Genomic DNA, 16885 nt, shown 5'->3' on the forward strand with positions numbered 1-16885 from the left:
AAAAAAAAAAAAAACAGAAACAAAAAACAAAAGCAGGCCAAATGCTGGGGCTCATGTCTGTAACACCAGTACTCTGGGAGGCTGAGTTGGGAGGATCACTTGAGCCTAGGAGTTCAAGACCTGCCTGGCAACATAGTGAGACCTCATCTCAGAAATAAAAAATTAGCCGGGCATGGTGGCATGCACATGCAGTCACAGCTACTTGGGAGGCTGAGGTGAGGTGGGAAGATCACCTGAGCACAGGAGGGCAAGGCTGCAGTGAGCTATGATGGCGCCACTGCATTCCAGCCTGGGCAACATAGTGAGACCCTGTCTCAACAAAACAAAACAAAAGTTTCTCAGTTTTATACTTTTCCTTCTTTTTCCTTTTTAAAAAACAGTATATATTTTCTTGAGACAGGATATTGCTCTGTTGCCCAGGCTGGAGTGCATTGGCATGATCATAACTCAGCAATGTTGAATTCCTGGGCTCCAGCAAACCTCCCAGAGTCTCACTGTCATCCAGGCTGGAGCGCAGTGGCACAATCATGGCTCACTGCAGCCTCAATCTTGCATAGTTAACTTTTCATTTTTAATTTTTATAGAGAAAGGGTCTTGCTGTGTTGCCCAGGTTCATCTCAAACTCCCGGCCTCAGGCAATCTTCCTGCCTTGGCCTCCCAAAGTGTTGAGATTACAGGTGTGAGCCACCGTGCCTGATCTAGAAAAGAGAGTCATATTTGAAGGAGTAACAGAGAGTGCCAAAAATTAAAGGATAACTGGAATTAGGTTAGGTTGCCTCCAACCTTTATTATCTGAGCCAAGAGTAGGGTGACAACCATCCTCCAAGATAGTCTCCAATCATTCTTGCCTCTTAATGTTGTGTAGATCCCTCCCAACTAATAGATGTAGCCAGTGCAACCAATAAGATTTATGAAAATGACTGAGTGTGACTTCTGGGATTTCTGCCTTGCTCTTTCTGGGATCATTCAGTATGGGGAAAACCAGCCACCATGTTGTGAGGACTCTCCAGCAGCCAGCCCTAGGGACAGATCCATGGGGCCAAGAATTAACGGCCAGCATCAGCCCGCCAGGCATGGGAGTTTAAGTCACCTTGGAGGTGGGACCTCCAGCCTCAGTCAGGCTTTCAGACGACTCTAGTCCAGATAGAGATCCCAAATGTAACCTCATGATATTCCAAGCTAGAACCACCCAGCGAAATCACCTGTCCATTCCAAACATAAGGAAACTGTGTAAGACAATAAATACATGTTTCTGTGACAAGTGCGGTAGCATTTCAGACCTTTGTTTGAGGGCCTGATTCTGGATATTTCTGTCCTGTTTTCCACTGCTCTCCTCTTCCCCTCTCAGTGCTAGAGATGCAGCTTCCTTTCCCACGTATAAATAAAGTAACTGGGTTCAAAAGCAGGGCGAGTTAATAGAAAGATTTATTAGTCACCTTTTATGTTTAATAATGGTTAACATTTGCTTCGAGGCCTCTAGGACTTACTCTTAAAGCTAGTAGTTGTCTGAAATGTGACTTAAAATGCCTTTGACTTTAGTGCCCTACTTCTTAAAAGGGGAAGACTCACATTATAAATTACTGTGGTTTTCAGTTTATCAAGATAAAGGAAAAACGAATCATTACTTTATTAGCTTGGCTATCTCAGTGCCCACCCAAACCCAGAACTACAGCCTACAAGTCTAGAGCTGGAATTCAGGTTGGGTCATTAGTGACCTTGTAACTCAGTTTCCTCATCTATTAAAGAAAAAGAGCTCCATTACTCAGCTACCCCACAGCACCCAACCATTCATCTTCTGGTTTCTTCAGCAGTCCTGTTTTTAAAAACCATGAAACTGTCTTCCAGTTCTTGGTAAGACTTGGTGAGAATTATATTCCAATCCCAGAGATGTCGTAACAACCCTACAGTCTTTCCTCCTGAACTAGGAAAGTTACAGAAAGGCTCTAGCAGAGCTGCCCAACCTGGGCACTGCTGATGTTTGAGGCCAGATACTTCTTTGCAGTAGGTGTCATTGTGTATACCGTAGCAGGGCAACATCCCAAGCCTCCATCCACCAGATACCAGCAGCACTTCCCCTCCCATATGTGACAACCAAAAATGTCTCCAGACACTGCCAGATGTCCTCTGGGGGCAGAATCACCCCTGGCTGAGAAGCCACTGGGCTGGGGGATGGTTGCTAGAAAAACTGGGGTTCTTGGAAAGCTCCTGACCTGGGAGCCAGGGTAGAGGGGACTGGCACTACCTTCTTGCCTATGCAAACATAAAGTGGTCTACAAAGGAGCTCCAGAGACTCATGTTCCCTTCTCAGTTCTCAACATTCCAAGTAGAATGCAGGTTACCTGGCAACCACACACGCTCAAGCCTATAATACGCTCACCAAATGGGGAGGCCTAGCCTAAGTCTCCTGGCTGAGAATCCTCATCAGTCACTGCCAAGGGAAATCCAGGAGGCCTTGGCAATTCACCCAGTGATGATTTACAGTCGCCCAAGCATATTGCGGAGGGCGGAGAGGGGCTCTCGGATATTATCACCCACTCTCCCTTTCAAATCCCATTGGCCTCCCACTGGCCTCTTTGGCTGATCTTCTAACAAGCCAGGCAGTTCCTGCCCGTAAGCCTTTTACAGCAAAAGCTCCTTGGGCCAGATATCTTTATTCTCTCACTCCATTTAGATCTCTGCTCAAATGTCACCTCTTTACAGAGGGCTCCAACCACTCCATGTAGTGGAGCGACGCCCGCACGGTACTGACCACCCTAAAATATATCCTGCACTCGCTTATTTGCCTATTAAGATCCGTCCTCGCCTCTAAGCTGCTTGATGAAGTCTTGTCCGTATTCCCAGTACCCAATCTGCACCAGACACGGTTCATTTGACAGACGTAGAGGGAATTAACGTGGAACCTTGTCATTCCTTGCAGTTCAGCCCCCTAGGGGCCCAAGACTCCCCGCTCAGCCCAAACCTTTCCAATATTTACTTATCCCCCTAGGGCCTGGAGCCTCTCCCAGTTCTGAAATAGACAAAAGGGGGTGGTGGGTGGGATCGGGATGGGGGTGTAGAGCTGCGGCGTTTTTGCAGAGAAACAGCGCGGGGGAGGACGCGACAATGGCGACGGCAGCCGAGCCTGCTGACTGCTCGTAAGCACCAAGGCCTGAGAAAGGAAAACCTAAGGCGTCGAGGTCCAGGAGCGCAGGCCAGGGACTGAGGTGGTGGGGGCGGAGACCTCGCGCGCTGAGGCCCGGGCCCACGGACACAGGCGACAGAAGCCAAGACCTCAGGCGGCCGGGAGCCGGGACGCCGGCTGCAGGCACAGAGAGCTGAGGCAACGAGGCGTGAGAGAAGCGACCCTGAGGCGACGGGCCAGCGGCGCCATTTTGTGACCGCAGGGAGGGCAGTGAAGGGGCCCCAGGGGAGGTGCGGGCAAAGCCTGGTGCGGCATCCGCACGTCCCTGTCCCATCCCCCACGCAGAGCCCGACCCCACCCTGCCGGGCCCACCTGTGTAGCTCATGGTGGCGGGTAACACAACATCCGAGGACGCCGGCTGCTGCTGCCCTGCACATCCGACGCTTCGATAGCGGCTGCTAACCACGGGGTCCCCTCGACACACACCCAAGCCCCGCCTCCCGACCGCATTGGCTCATACCGGCCTCGGCTTCACGCCTATTGGATGGTACCGCCGTCTATCTCTATGCCTCCTCATATCAGTGGCTGGAAGTGGCTGGCAATCTCGTGTGAGCCCCGCCTTCTGTTAGTCTAAGGCCTCAGTGATTGGCCTAGAGAAGCCGGCAGAGAGGCGGAGTCCTATAGCATTCGAGGGGGCGGAGCTGTGCACTACGGAAAGCCCCAAGGCCCAAGCGCGGTCGGGCTGGAGGAGCGCCAGTGCCCTGGAGACCCGCCAGAGGGAGCCGGGTCTACGGCTCAGGGCACGGCTGGGATGCCAGCTCCGCCACCGAGGTGCTGGGTAAACCTAGCTACGTGTCTCAACTTCTCTGGCCTTCGGCTCCAAAATGAGCATAGCAAAGCCATGTTGGAATGAGAAAATTAAAACTCAGCACCAAACAAGGTGCTGGACACACGTTTCAACATTACATGACAAAATGTGTGTAAAGGAATCATTCCGGGGCCAGTGCACTGAATAAACGTGATTAATCGTCACAAAACGGTAACAAATATATTTATAGGGCATATGCTTATATGTATAATAATTCCGTTTGTATCGTGTGTCATTCAAATGGTCCTTCAAACCTGCAAGAAGCTTTTAATCCCCACTTATAACTGAAGCTTGGAACTCATGATTTGCTCAAGGTCCTTGACAGTTACGTGCTAAAATGGGCACTTTGCTTCTAAAACCGTCTTGATTCACTCTGGACTCCAGAGATCCTGCAATAGTGCAGCCGGGCACCAGTCATGTCCTCAGTCTGTTTCCTGGGCACACGGAAACTCCTGCCAGGGACAACTCGTAATTGCTAGAGACGACAGAGCTGCCCCAAAAAGAGTACTTAACGTGTGTTTGTGAAAACTCATCAAGCTGCGCAATTATGACTTCTACACTTCGTATGTTTTAATACTTTTTTTAAGGTATGTTGCTACTTTTTGATATTGTCGATTTCTTTAGGTGTAATAGTGGCATTTAAAACATTCGGAGAAACATACTGAAATTCTAAGAAGTTAACTAATCTTATGGCCAGGATGTGCTTCACACAATTCAGACAGGTAGAGAGTGGAGGAGGAAGCAAGGATCTATAAGATAAACCTCTTACAGCTGAAGACATTGGTCATGGGTTGTCAAGTGATGGGTAGATGAGGGTCCATTTTACTGTTTGCTGTACTTTTGTATAGTTGGAATTCTCCATGATAAACTGTTTTAATAAAACTCCCCCACCCAAATGAGGCTTCTGCAGAACTTGCTGCCATATGGAACGAAGCCACTTATGATGTGTTAAGTGAGCAACTCCACACATGAAGCAGAGGTCTGACGGATAAGCACTCTGGCTTTGGGGTTCATCTCCCTGTCAGCCTCAGGGATGCCTGCCTGTCTTTCAAACCAAGGCATGAAGGTTCGTTCCTTCATGGCACTTGCCGCAGCCATCATTGTACCCTGATTTGACTTTCATTTACATCCAACACCCTCACAGAGAGCACAGCTCAAAGGCTGAGACTTTGCTGCCCGAGGTGCATTAAAATGGCTTGAGCAGAGAAGAGCAATGCTCAGAAAGTTTTAGGAAAACATCCCCCTGCAAGAACTGGAGGCGACTCTTCCAAGGACACACGTGACCCTCACCTCACTGCATGATTGGTGGGGAGGAACTTGCCATGTGACTTTATAAGCTCTTGTATCATTTGATTGTTTTTTGTTACATCTAGCCTATACCACTTTTATATTTCAAAAACTGACTTATGGGCCGGGCATAGTGGCTCATGCCTGTAATCCCAGCATTTTGGGAGGATGATTGCTTGAGCTCAGGAGTTCAAGACCAGCCCGGGCAACATGGTGAAACCCCCGTCTCTACAAAAATTACAGAAATAAGCCAAGGGTGGTGGTGCACGCCTGTGATCCCGGCTACCTGGATGGCTGAGGCAGGAGAATCACTTGAACCCAGGAGGCAGAGACTACAGTAAGCCAAGGTCCTACCACTGCACTCCAGCTTGGGCAACAGAATGAGACCCTGTCTCAAAAAATAAAAACTGACTTATGAAAAGTTGAAAGAGGAAGAAACACCTTTGAGTCAGCTCATAAGATACTCTCCCTGCTTCCTAAGTCTTGGATACATCCACCCACCCACAGCACAGGATGGACAGAAGTAGTTGCGGCCTTCTGCCACCAGGCAAGATGTGCGTCCTGACCCTACAGAAGCAGATGTGCGGGCCAAGACCACCCTTGTGGGCGTGTTATTGCAGCCTGTTAACCCCTCCTTCCCAGGAAGGGGTATGATGGGAGGGCCCAGAAAGCAGGGCTGGGAGTAGAGGTGGCCCCTTCTGTCCACACGCCATGAGGTCATTCCCACTTTCCAGCACTTGGCCGTTTAGTGAAAAGGATGAGCTGAAAAACCACATGCAATAAACAAGAAGGAGCAGCCAACAAAATCTCTTAAAATCTGAGAAATGTTCAATAAACATTTGCAGAGCAAGAAAATAAATAACATCGCAAAGGAGCCAGTGGCTCCTCTTTTCCCGTGTTCCTTGGGTTAGGGGTGCATGTGTCTAACTAGAAGTCACATGTATTAAAAGCAGGTGAGTTCCAGCTCTCTACATCCCCACTGCCCCCGCTCCCCCCGCCAAATGCTCCCAGCGGGTCCCCGACACCCTCGCTGGTAGCTCCTGCCCTTGATAAGCTCCCCTAGCCTCAACTGCTTCTTGATCCTGGCTCCCTTCCCAGACGGGCTGCCCAGAACCCTGGTTCGTCTGCTCACTGGAGCCACTTTGCCAGCCAGCCAGAGCCCCCCCCACCAACCATGGCATAAAGCGCCAACAGCTGGGAACTTGGGCTCATCCCCAGCTGCGTCTGGTTTGCTTGGCGGCCAACGGGAAAACCCAGGGCCTCCATGGCTCTGGACAGAGGAGGCCCCGATCCCAGCCCCGGCTGCCAGCCAATGCCAGCCTGTCCACTCGACAGAAAAACACACGCTGGCTGCCTGCCCCAGGGCGTTTCCAGAAGAGAAATTTAATCTAATTTACATACTTCTAGGTACATCGATAACCAAAATGTGGCCACTGAAAAAAGTTAAAAGGTCAATCAGCTCCCGGCTTCTAGCTGGCCCAGGATTGCAAAATAAAAAGATCCACGTTCCTTATTCTCTACACAAAATGCGTTTTTAAAAAAGTGAAAGGTCTAGGGAGCTATACATAGAAAGCAACAGTGAAAAGGGAGAGGGAGCAGGAGTGGGGGAGGAGAGTCCCACCCCCCAACCCCACCCTCCAGGGCCCCAGAGCCCCTGAGGCTCTTTGGGGGGCCTTGACATGGCAGGAGGCAGCTGTCAGCTCTGAGCTCTTCCCAGCTGGGAAGGCCCCTCTGGGGGGCAACCAACAAGGATTTCCGTGGCATTGTGGGCTCAGTGAGGGGCTCCCAGGCCCCAGCAGGCCCCACAGAGGGAGTGTGGCTTCCCCTGAGCAAGCACCGTGGCATGATGTGGTCGTTCAACCCAGGAACTGGGGGTCCGGGGCAGGTCCCGGGTCTCACGAGGTGCGTGTGTGTGTGTGTTCGCATGTACATGCGTGTGAGAGGATATTCATGGGGGCAAGAGGGAACCAGAACAGGGGTCTTTGGGGTCTTTGCAAATGGCCACGGATGGCAGACATTGCCCTGCCTGGCTGCTAGACGGGGGAGTGCTGTCTTCCCCTGTGACCAGATCGGCTGCCACCAGAGACCTGGCTGCTGCCCCTGCTGGACCAGGTGGGCATGGGCTGAAGGAAGACACTCTGTGGCCCCAGAGTCCTCAGGCTGGGGGAAGGGCAGCTAGCTGGCTCCCGGCGCCCTGGCTGTAGTGTGCCCGGCCCCCAAGGGGCGCCGGTTTGAGGTTTTGGCTTGCTCCTTTGGAAACGGAAAGAAAGAGGAAGAGGGACGAGGACACAGAGGAGGAAGAGGAGACAGAGGTGGCACGAGAGGGGATCTGGAATGCTTTTGTGTTAGGGAGCCTCTGCCGCCGCTGTCTGTGCCTGCGGGGCCTGGGACTCCTCAGGCGGGGGGTCCGCTTTGGAGAAGTTCATCTCCAGGATGTGCCGCTGTAAGTGCCGCACCCACTCTTCCTGGATGGAGAGGGGGCCCTGGAATTCCACCTCACAGAACCTGCGTGGGTGAACAGAGAGAGAGGGAGTGGCCAGTGCTGTGAGGAGAGGCGGAAGCATAGCCTTGCCCACGTCCCTGGGCACACCTGCTGCTACTTAGTGTGGACAGAGCAAGCCCAGGAGGCGGGGGAAGAGGGGCCCAGAAGTCAGGCATTTCCCAAGGACAGCCACCTCCACTCACCATGGGGTCATGGCAGGGGCTCACAGAGACCCCTGCCTCTATGCTCAGAAGTCACTGGGGCCAGCTAAGGGCTACTGGCTTCCAAGTACCCCTGCCATCTGGCAGATACATAGACTCTGAGACGGTAGAGGGCACAGAGAAGCAAATCCTACCCAATGAGCCAGGCCTCCCTCCTCCTCCTCCTGTCTTCCTGGCACCTAAAGAGGCCTCACAGCACGGAGGCCTGGAGCCCAAGCTCCATGGCTCAAGACTTGGCTTTGACTCTGACTTCTGACTTGGCCTGTACGGCCTCAGGCAAGTCACCTCATGTCTCAGAGTCCCAGTTCCCTGCTCTTTGATGTACTTGTGGAGTTTGGTAAGATTTAACTAAGACCTACTTTTTTCTTGAGCCAGACACTAGTTGAGTGCTTACTTACCATGTGCCAGGCAGTTCTGAGTGCTTTATAAATATTTAATTCACTTACTCCTCGTAACAAATCTGTAAGGTAGGTTTGTTATCAACCCGCTTTTATGAGTGAGGAAATTGAGGTAAGGAACAGTTAAGTCCTTCCCTGAGGTCACTAAGCTGGTAAGTGGCAGAGTTGGGATCTGAACCCAGCTCTCGCAGGCTACAAAGCTCAGGGTGTCAGCCTTTAGCCTGAGCCCCACCACACCCAAGGGCAGCCACTGAGGCGACAGCTCCCAGCTCCCACCAGACCCTATCCTGTCCAAGGCTCTGGGTGACCAAGGCCCACTCAGGCGGTCTCCCTCCCTCCCCCAGGGGCAGCCTACCTGCATTTGAGGGTGTAGATGTTGCCCACAAACTTGACAAGTGATGTCTGGGGGGGCCGGGGCACCAGGGAGGGGACCGGCCGGACTCGGGGTGGGGGTTGCCGCACCTCCTCCAACTTCTGCTGTAGGTCATTGGTGTCCTCGCCTCCCCGGGCTACGGAGGCATCTGGAGGGCGGGCTTGTCGGCGTTCGAATTCTAAGGTGGAGAGAGGGACCAGAGATGAGTGGGAGGGGTGGATGCTGCAGAGACTTGGAATACACAAGGGCTGAGGGCTGATGCTACCTGGATGGGCAGGATGGGTGATGGACGGGTGAATGGGTGAGCAACTAGAGAAAGGACTAAAGGGCCACGGCAGAGCACCTGGGGAGTGGCTGGGTGGGCCTGGCAGGTGCCTGCTGCGCTTCCGACCCTCCGCCACCAGCACTCACTGTTGATATTCTGTCGCTGGTGCTCCTCAGCCTTCACGGTGCCTGGCGGGCTGGCTGCCAGAGGCCGCTCACCACTGTCGGCTGCCCGGCCAGCCTCAGGCCCTGGCTCCCCCCCGGCACTGCGGCCGACCACGGCCAGGCCCCCGGGTGCCAGCCCCAGGGACGGCCGCTTGTCACTGTCACGGCCATGGCCGGCACTGCGGAACTTCTTGGTGAAGGGGCGGCCGCCCTGGATGTAGCTGCGGTAGGCGCCCACCTTCTGGGGCCGGTGCTTGATCCACTCGCTCAGTGTCTCGATGGGCGAGCCATTGACGCACCACTCGGTCACGCCGAACTGCCGCAGGTGTGCCCTTGCGTGGCTGGCCAGGGCCTTGCGGTTTTCAAAGTAAAGGCCACACAGCTCGCAGCAGGCCTCGGTGGCTGCGGGGCGGAGGGGGTGCTGCTGAGCCACAGCCCGAACGGGGCAGGTGCACCCAGACGGCCCTGCCCAGGCCAGGTGCCAATCCCGCCTCCCGCAGAGACCCAGCCATGGGGGCCCCACTTGGGGTCAGTCCACGCTTGTGGCATTGCCTGGCCTGGCCTGGCAGGCCCTGGCGGTCGCCCTCCCGGGACCCTGCCGCCCGCTGCTTACAGGAGTGGGAGGTCTTCTCGTGAAGCGTCTTTGCCTTGAAGGGCAGTTCAGTCTGGATGTAGGTCTTGGCCTTGACCTCTGCTGGGAGGAGGCGGTCCTCCTGCAGGGGCCGCTTGGCTGCCACTGAGCCCAGGTAGCCAGTGGCTGAGGGCTTGGCCCCAGTGATGGGCGTCAGGCTGAGCTCACGAGGAACCTGTGCTGGCCCTGCACCTGGTTTGCCTGGCCGGCCAGCCAGGGGCGACAGCGGCAGTGGGGACTGCACAGGCCCAGGGGCCATGGTGGGAGGCCCATCCTCAGCCAAGGCAGGGGCCAGGTCTCCAGCCGGTGGCTCCTTCTTGATGAGGCACGGCTTGGACTTCTTCTTGAGGATCTCTCGCAGTGTGTCGATGGGCGAACCATTGACCGACCACTCGGTCACACCCATCTGCCGCAGGTGTGAGCGTGCGTGACTCGACAGGCCCTTGCGGTTCTCGAAGAACTCGCCGCAGAACTCACAGCGGATGTCGCGCACCGGCTCTGCCCGGGACGCTGCAGGGGATCCAGGGTAGGGGGAAGGAGGAGGAGGAGAAGGAGGCGGCGGCTGCGGGCAGGAAGCCTCCAAGCTCAAAGCCCCCATATCAGTGCCAGTTGCCTAGCTACCCCTGTCCATGCCACCCACCAGACCGCAACAACCTGCTCCCTCATCTGGGCCTCCACAAGCCCTTGTGTACATCTGGCTCTTCTGCCTGTTCTGTCATCTCAAATTCTAGCTGGCTTCAAGGTATCTCCCTGTATGATCCTGGGCAAGTCACTTTCCCTCTCTGAGCCTCAGTTTCCTCCGCTGCAAAATGGAGATGAAAACCCCTACTTCCCAGTGTCACTATGGGAGGGTCTAAAATGGGAACAGCTCTGAGCACGGGGCACAGAGCTGGTACACAACGTATGTGAGTGCTAAGGCACAGCCTGGGCTGCCCTCACCTGCTCAGCACAGAGTGGGCATCCAATCAATCTGAGCAGAATGAACACAGTGCTGGTGTCACAGGCAAGCGAGCAAGTGACATTATAAGGACGACATACAGAGTTTTCTGTAACCAGGTGCATGCTAAGTACTTTATTCCACTTAATCCTCAAGAAAAAAAGACAGAGTTGGGACTATGCTGACCTCCATCTTCCAAATGAGGAAACTTGCCCATGGTCACACAGAGCTAGACTGGGGAAGAACAGAGATCTTAACTCACACTTGACTCCAAATGTCAAGCACTTAATTACCAAAAATGTCAGAAAGACACAGTTCAGACATTCACTGCCAGTCCCTACACGCCTGCTGTAGCAGACATCACTAATGGATCCCCGCAGTCTTTCTCCCTAGGAGTCTGGCTGGCAGCCACTACCAATTGATTGAAATGGCACAAGAGATGGAATCTTTCTGCTGTCACTGAATGACACAATCCTGCTTCTCAGGTGAATAAAAGACAATTGAGCAGCAGCTCAGTTGCAGGGGTCTGCATAGCAAGAACACACAGCTAACCCCGTGTCCTCTCTACCTGCATGTCATCCCTTCCAATTCAACCCTAGGCACTCTGGATACCCCCAAGGGGAGGCAGGGAGGAGACCCCTCCAACTGTTCTCCCTGCCCTACTGCGAGGTCACACTTACACAGGTTCAGGGGTGTCATGTCTTCCCGTGGCGCCCCCCAGGGACCCTCAGATGGGTGCAGTTCCCCATGAAGGGCCCCCGGCAGCATCTCCCGCTTGATCTCCACCCGTATTTGTTCAGGCTTCAGCTTCTTGGGCAAGGAGGGTGCAGCCAGGCCTGGGAACATCTTCCGGGCCGTAGGAGGAGGAGAGGCAGTTGGTGAGTGGCCCAGGGGGCTGCCTGGTGGCGGTGGCAACTTCTTGGCCAAGGGTGAGATGTGAAGGTCCGAGGGGCTGCGGGCTTCCAGTGAGCTGCCAGGACCTGTGCCGCCTATCATCTTGGCCAGGGTTTTTGGGCTTGGCCCTGGTGGGTTGGGAGGTCCGCCAGGCCGAGACTGGGTCCGTCTCTTCAGGATCTCCCGCAGCGTGTCGATGGGCGAGCCATTGACGTACCACTCGGTCACGCCCATTTGCCGCAGGTGGGAGCGCGCATGGCTCGAGAGGCCCTTGCGGTTCTCGAAGAACTCGCCGCAGAACTCACAGCGGATGTCTCGTGCTGGCTCTGGGCCTGAAGCTGCAGCAGGAGGAGAAGGGGCCAGTTAGCATCATAGAACTGCCAGCATGGTCACCTGTAGGAGTGTCCTGGTCGGCTGGGCGTGGGCGGCAGCAACACGCCCACAGGTTAGGATGGTGAGGGCAGGTGCAGGGAGTGGAAGAGCGGGGCTGGGGGCCAGATACCCGGCAGGAGTGAGGGGAGGCTCCAGAGAGCACATGGGCCCTTGGTCCTGGCGGAGGAGGATGGAATCAAGATTCCATTGCTCTGTGGGTCCCAACAAGGATAGGGTGAGGCAGGGAGGGCAGCCTAGGTGCTATGTGCCATTCAGGCAGGGGCAGATGTGGGTGCTTTGCACACTAAAAGGCAGGATCTCCCCACCTTGGCCTTCATTCTCAGGACGGGTCACGGAGGTCAAAGGCCAAGAGAGAGGGCCTAGCAGCCCACTGCCAACAAGATCTCTGGGCAGAACCGGCCCACTGCCAAGGGCCCCTGTCTACTCCCTGCCCCAGCAGGGAGGGGGCTGTGACCCCCCCCCCCGGGAGGGGCTCCAGGGCCCGCAGTGAGGAGGGGGCAGCTGAAGCGAGAACCTACAGAGGTTGAGAGGAGACGGCTCCACATCAGAGGCCCAGAAAATGCCGGCGGCTGCAGCGGCCGAGAGGTCCTGCTTCCCCCAGGGGCTGGCCATACCCGCGGCCTTCAGCTTGGCCTTCTTGGCCGGCGGTGGGGGGGGGAGCAAGGAGAGGGCCGCGGAGGTGGGAGGCGGCCGCCCCGGGTGGGCCAGGGCGCCGCGCCTGAGTGGGAGGCGGATCTGGACGCCGTCCCTCCTGATGAGCCCGTGGAGCACGTCTATGGGGGATCCCTTGGCGTCCGGATCGCTGACGCCCAGGTGGCGCAGGTGGGCACGGGCGTGGCTGGACAGGCCCTTGCGGGTCTCAAACCAGGCACCGCACAGCTGGCAGTCCAGCTCTCTGCCCCCGTCACTATCTAAAGCTGCGGAGACAAAACACAGGGGGGGGGTTCACGGCCGCCACCTTGGCTGGCCTTGGGGGCCTGAGGCAGGAGGGTCTGGTGTGATTTTTGGCTGCTCACGCAGTTGGGGGGTGCAAGACTCAGGCTGCAGATTTCTTTTGAAGTTTGGAAAGCAGGACATCCTATTTCCTGCCTAGCCCTTTGGCATCAAGGGGAGTGTAGAGAGCTTAAGGACGTTGGGTAGACAGGCAGTGACCAAATTCCAGATAATCGGATACTCCCTGACCCTCTCCCCTAGGATCCCTGCTATGGGAGCTGTGTGGGGGCGATGGTGGCTGCTGGACTCATGCAGCCAAGGGCAGGTGTGCCCCTGAAAGCACGGCAGACTCAGTGGAAGCAACTTCAAGGGAACATGAGGTGCCAAATGGGGGACTCCGTTGGGCAGGGGGTGAGACCCTGGGGTCACCCCCAGACTCTAATGTCCACAAAGATATGGGAAAGACTGATGTTGTAAGGGACGTCCTCGTTAAACCTGCTCACTGCACCCGGAGGGTTTCTTCCCAAACCCTACCTGCCGTGCCCACAGGCAGCCCAGGAAGTGGGGCTTCACTGGCAGGCAGAGACAGCTGCCTCTGCATGGACAACCAGGAAGACTTGATGACAGGATCAACTGTGGGCACCTGCCATTAGGTGATCCCTGTCTACCCAAGATGCTTCCAACTACTACTGAGAAAGCTGGGCCACAGGAACCCTGGTTACCTTCACTGCCCCTACCCACAGGCCCAGAGAAAGCCAAGAGCTGCCCCTCAGTGGCGAGCATGACCCTGGCAGGCTCAGCAGCCACAGTGAGGCCTTCAGGGGGAAGATCAGCAAAGTAAAGTGGGAGACACGATCCACATCCAAGGCGGCCCAAAAGGAGATGCAGAGGCTCGACCGATATTCTGGCCCGGCTGACCCAGGACATGGGAGCTGTAGTCCCCACCGCCCCCACCCACCCTGGGCCCTCTAGCCCAACCTGAGGTCCCGTCCCTCCCAGCGCCAGAACCTCCCTCGGCTCTCGGGACCCACACTCACTGAGGTTCAAGGGCCCCTCATCCTCAGACTGCGGCCACTGTGCCTTTGGGGAGGCCGGCCGGGGGCTCAGGGACAGCTGGGGGCTCTTGTCCTCAGGATTCTTAGGGGTAGGGGAGCCCGCCAGGGCCAGTGGTGTCTTTTTGAGGAGCGGAGAGCTGGGAGGGTGGCCCAGGCCCTTAGCCGAGAAGCCGGGAGGCGACTTGATGGCTTTGTTGACAGCAGGGGCATCCAAGGGCTTGGCCAGGGTGAGCAAGCCGGGCCGGGGTGCCCCGGTGACCACCTCCTTCAGCGAGCTGGACTTCTTAGCCAGGCCCGGGGGCAGCCCAAGGTGGGCGTCAGGCAGGCCCTTCTGCTTCACAAGCTCGTAGAGGAGGTCGATGGGTGCGCCGCTGCTCTCCGACTCCGCCACTCCCAGCTGCCGCAGGTGGGAGCGCGCGTGGCTGGACAGGCCCTTTCGGGTCTCAAAGCAGGCGCCGCAGACCTCGCAGGTGGTCAGGCTCTGGGCTGAAGGGCAACACAGAGGCCGGGAGAGCAGGTTGTGAGGCCCGCGGCCCAGCTCTCCCGCTTCTCCTCCCCCGAGTCCCACTCACCCAGGCTCCATGGAAGTGTTTTGCCTCCGTCAGGCCCCCCGAACCTCACAATGACCCTAACAAGGCGGAGAATAGCTTGGCTGCTTTGCCAATAAGGGTTAGAAACTGAGGCTCAGAGAGGGAAAAGTTGTGCCCAAGGGCACACAGCAGGAGGTAGAGCCCTTCTGTCATCCAGCCAGTGGGACACCTTTCAGAACCTTTCACGCCTACTGGGTGCCCTGGCAACAGGTTCACACAAACGCTGACCTGCCAGCCACATGCTTCACTGAACTGAGTTCTAACCACCCTCTGTGGCTCAACTCCTGCCCGAAACACTGGTCCTTGCAGTCTACTGCACCCTCTTCCAAAGAGCCTTTATCCTTGTCTATCTGCTTCTCTGTCTCCCTGTTCCCCAACTTGAATGGCCCTCAAGAGCAAGGGCCAAATTCACTTTGCTCCTCTCACCTCCCTGTCCACCCGAGGGCCCGTCACTAGTCATTAACAACCTTAGGATCAACAGACGAAGAAATGGTGTCATGCGAGAGATCACACAGCTAGCAAAGGCCAGATTCAGCAAATGAACTGGGTCTGAGTATGAGCTCTGGACCACCACGCCCACTGCTTCTCGGGATGCTGTCCCTCACCCCATGAGGGTGCAGCTCAGGGCCACGCATGCCCAGGACAGAAGTTCAAGGGAGAAGACAGCTGAGTGCCAACCTTGGTGCCTCAAGGTGCCAGAGGGAAAACTGCGGACAACCTGGAGCCCCACATTAACCCCAAGGCACAAGAGTGCCCCTGTGAGGGTAACCAGCCTGGCCAGCATCCCCTGCCATGCCACCTGGGCCACTCACCCTTGAGGTCCTGCAGCTCTTGTTTGCTGCCATGAGGAACCTCTGCAGCCACTTTGCTGCTCAGCCGACTGGCCACCTGCTCCAGGGCCCCAGGGACAGGCAGGCTCTTCTTAGGGAGCGAGGGAGAGCCCAAGTCCATGGCCACCATTGCGTTTTCCTCAGAACCCAGGCCTGTGGGTTGGGAAGACAGGCTCAGCCCAGGCAAGTTGCAGGCTGTCTATCCCCAGAACTAAGAAGATGACCTTCTTCCTTATCCTTGATGTCTGCTGTCACTCTGCCAGGCGACTCACCCCAGGAAAGCTGAGGTTCCACCCATAACCCCCAGAACCTATCCAATGCAGGGACACTGAGGCTGCCACTTACAGCAGACACCAGCAGCTGCTTCCACACACTACAGCATGGACAGGTCTGGGGTGTAATGCAAATGTGAGCCCGAACTCCCATCCCGGGGAATCTCAAAGAAAAGATCTCTCTGGGCAGAACTTGTGAGGGGCAACATCTGCCTGTCTTGAGGGTGAGGGTGGGAGGCATTCAGAAAGGGAATTCAACAAAACACCAGGGTCAGGAGGCTGGAGAGGCCACGCAGAGGCAGGGAGCCAGGGAGCCAGGGAGCCAGGGACAGCGAAGTGGCTTCACAACCCTTGTGAGGAATCTCCACCAGACAAAACAGCTGGGGCTGCAGAGACAATGGGGGAACCAGGGCTGCAGAGCCGCCTCATCACAAGCTGAGCCCTAAGTGGGGTAAGGTGAGAACCTAGTGTCTGCACCTACAGCGATCTGACTGCGGACAGAAAGAGTTGGAATCACAGAACTTTGTGTTAAGTTTCTGAGACATCTATCAGGTCCGTAGCATCCCTGGGTGAGGAGTGTGTGGCAGAGGGAACCGAAGGGTGAATTTGCACGTCTAGTTTTTCAAAGGGGCCGGGAAGGCCAGTTGAATTCCAAATTTAGAGTTCAGAGGATGGCAAAGGCTCAGAGGATGAAGGAACTGTGTGCCAGATAGGGCCTTAGAAGCGTTCAGTGGGATGTAACGGGGCAGGGGCCATGTAGGTTCCATGCTCAGTTTGAGTCTCACAGAAGCAAAGAGTAAGCGCTGAGGACTGGGACACCGAAGACTTTGTCAAAGTCTCCGGGTCGGGTGGGCGCATCTGTCAGATAGGGCAGGGCTGAAGTGAGTTTCCGCACCGGACGGACCGGAACCGTGGCAAGGGACGCTCCCGGGGCTCCAAAGGGGGCAAGGGACATCTGTCAGACGGGGCAAAGGTCTCAAGGAGCGGCGGAGGAGTGTTTCTGAAGCCTAGGATCCTACAAGCGGCGACAGAAGGCTCTGGGCCCACACGACTAAAGGGCCTGGGGGAGGGGGGGCGTCCCGGAGACTGGACGGAAGGGGTCGGGGGCGGCGGCACCGGCAGGCGGGATTCCGACCTTCCCCTCCCCGCACCCTCCCAAGCGCGGGCTCTT

General features: G+C 56.1%; 2 protein-coding genes across 2 annotated transcripts in view; both read right to left on the reverse strand.

Annotated features, from left to right (window-relative positions):
* The window catches only part of AKAP8L (A kinase (PRKA) anchor protein 8-like), a gene marked incomplete at its 3' end in the record, with an annotated part of 52456 nt that extends 48768 nt beyond the window's left edge, over nucleotides 1-3688 (reverse strand). Inside the window, exon 1 of the mRNA XM_011953409.1 lies at nucleotides 3494-3688. Within this exon, the coding sequence (XP_011808799.1) occupies nucleotides 3494-3506 (13 nt within the window). The remainder of the gene's footprint in view (nucleotides 1-3493) is intronic.
* Nucleotides 3689-6634: 2946 nt separating this feature from the next.
* The window catches only part of WIZ (widely interspaced zinc finger motifs), an 18686-nt gene continuing 8435 nt past the window's right edge, over nucleotides 6635-16885 (reverse strand). Inside the window, exons 4-8 of the mRNA XM_011953230.1 lie at nucleotides 11428-11979; nucleotides 9793-10320; nucleotides 9162-9581; nucleotides 8733-8928; nucleotides 6635-7781 (exon numbers count right to left, since the gene is read on the reverse strand). Of these exons, the coding sequence (XP_011808620.1) occupies nucleotides 7622-7781; nucleotides 8733-8928; nucleotides 9162-9581; nucleotides 9793-10320; nucleotides 11428-11979 (1856 nt within the window). The 3' untranslated portion in view covers nucleotides 6635-7621. The remainder of the gene's footprint in view (nucleotides 7782-8732; nucleotides 8929-9161; nucleotides 9582-9792; nucleotides 10321-11427; nucleotides 11980-16885) is intronic.

The sequence above is a fragment of the Colobus angolensis genome, unplaced genomic scaffold (assembly GCF_000951035.1).
Source record: "Colobus angolensis palliatus isolate OR3802 unplaced genomic scaffold, Cang.pa_1.0 Scaffold36, whole genome shotgun sequence".
In the NCBI taxonomy this organism is placed as follows: domain Eukaryota; kingdom Metazoa; phylum Chordata; class Mammalia; order Primates; family Cercopithecidae; genus Colobus; species Colobus angolensis.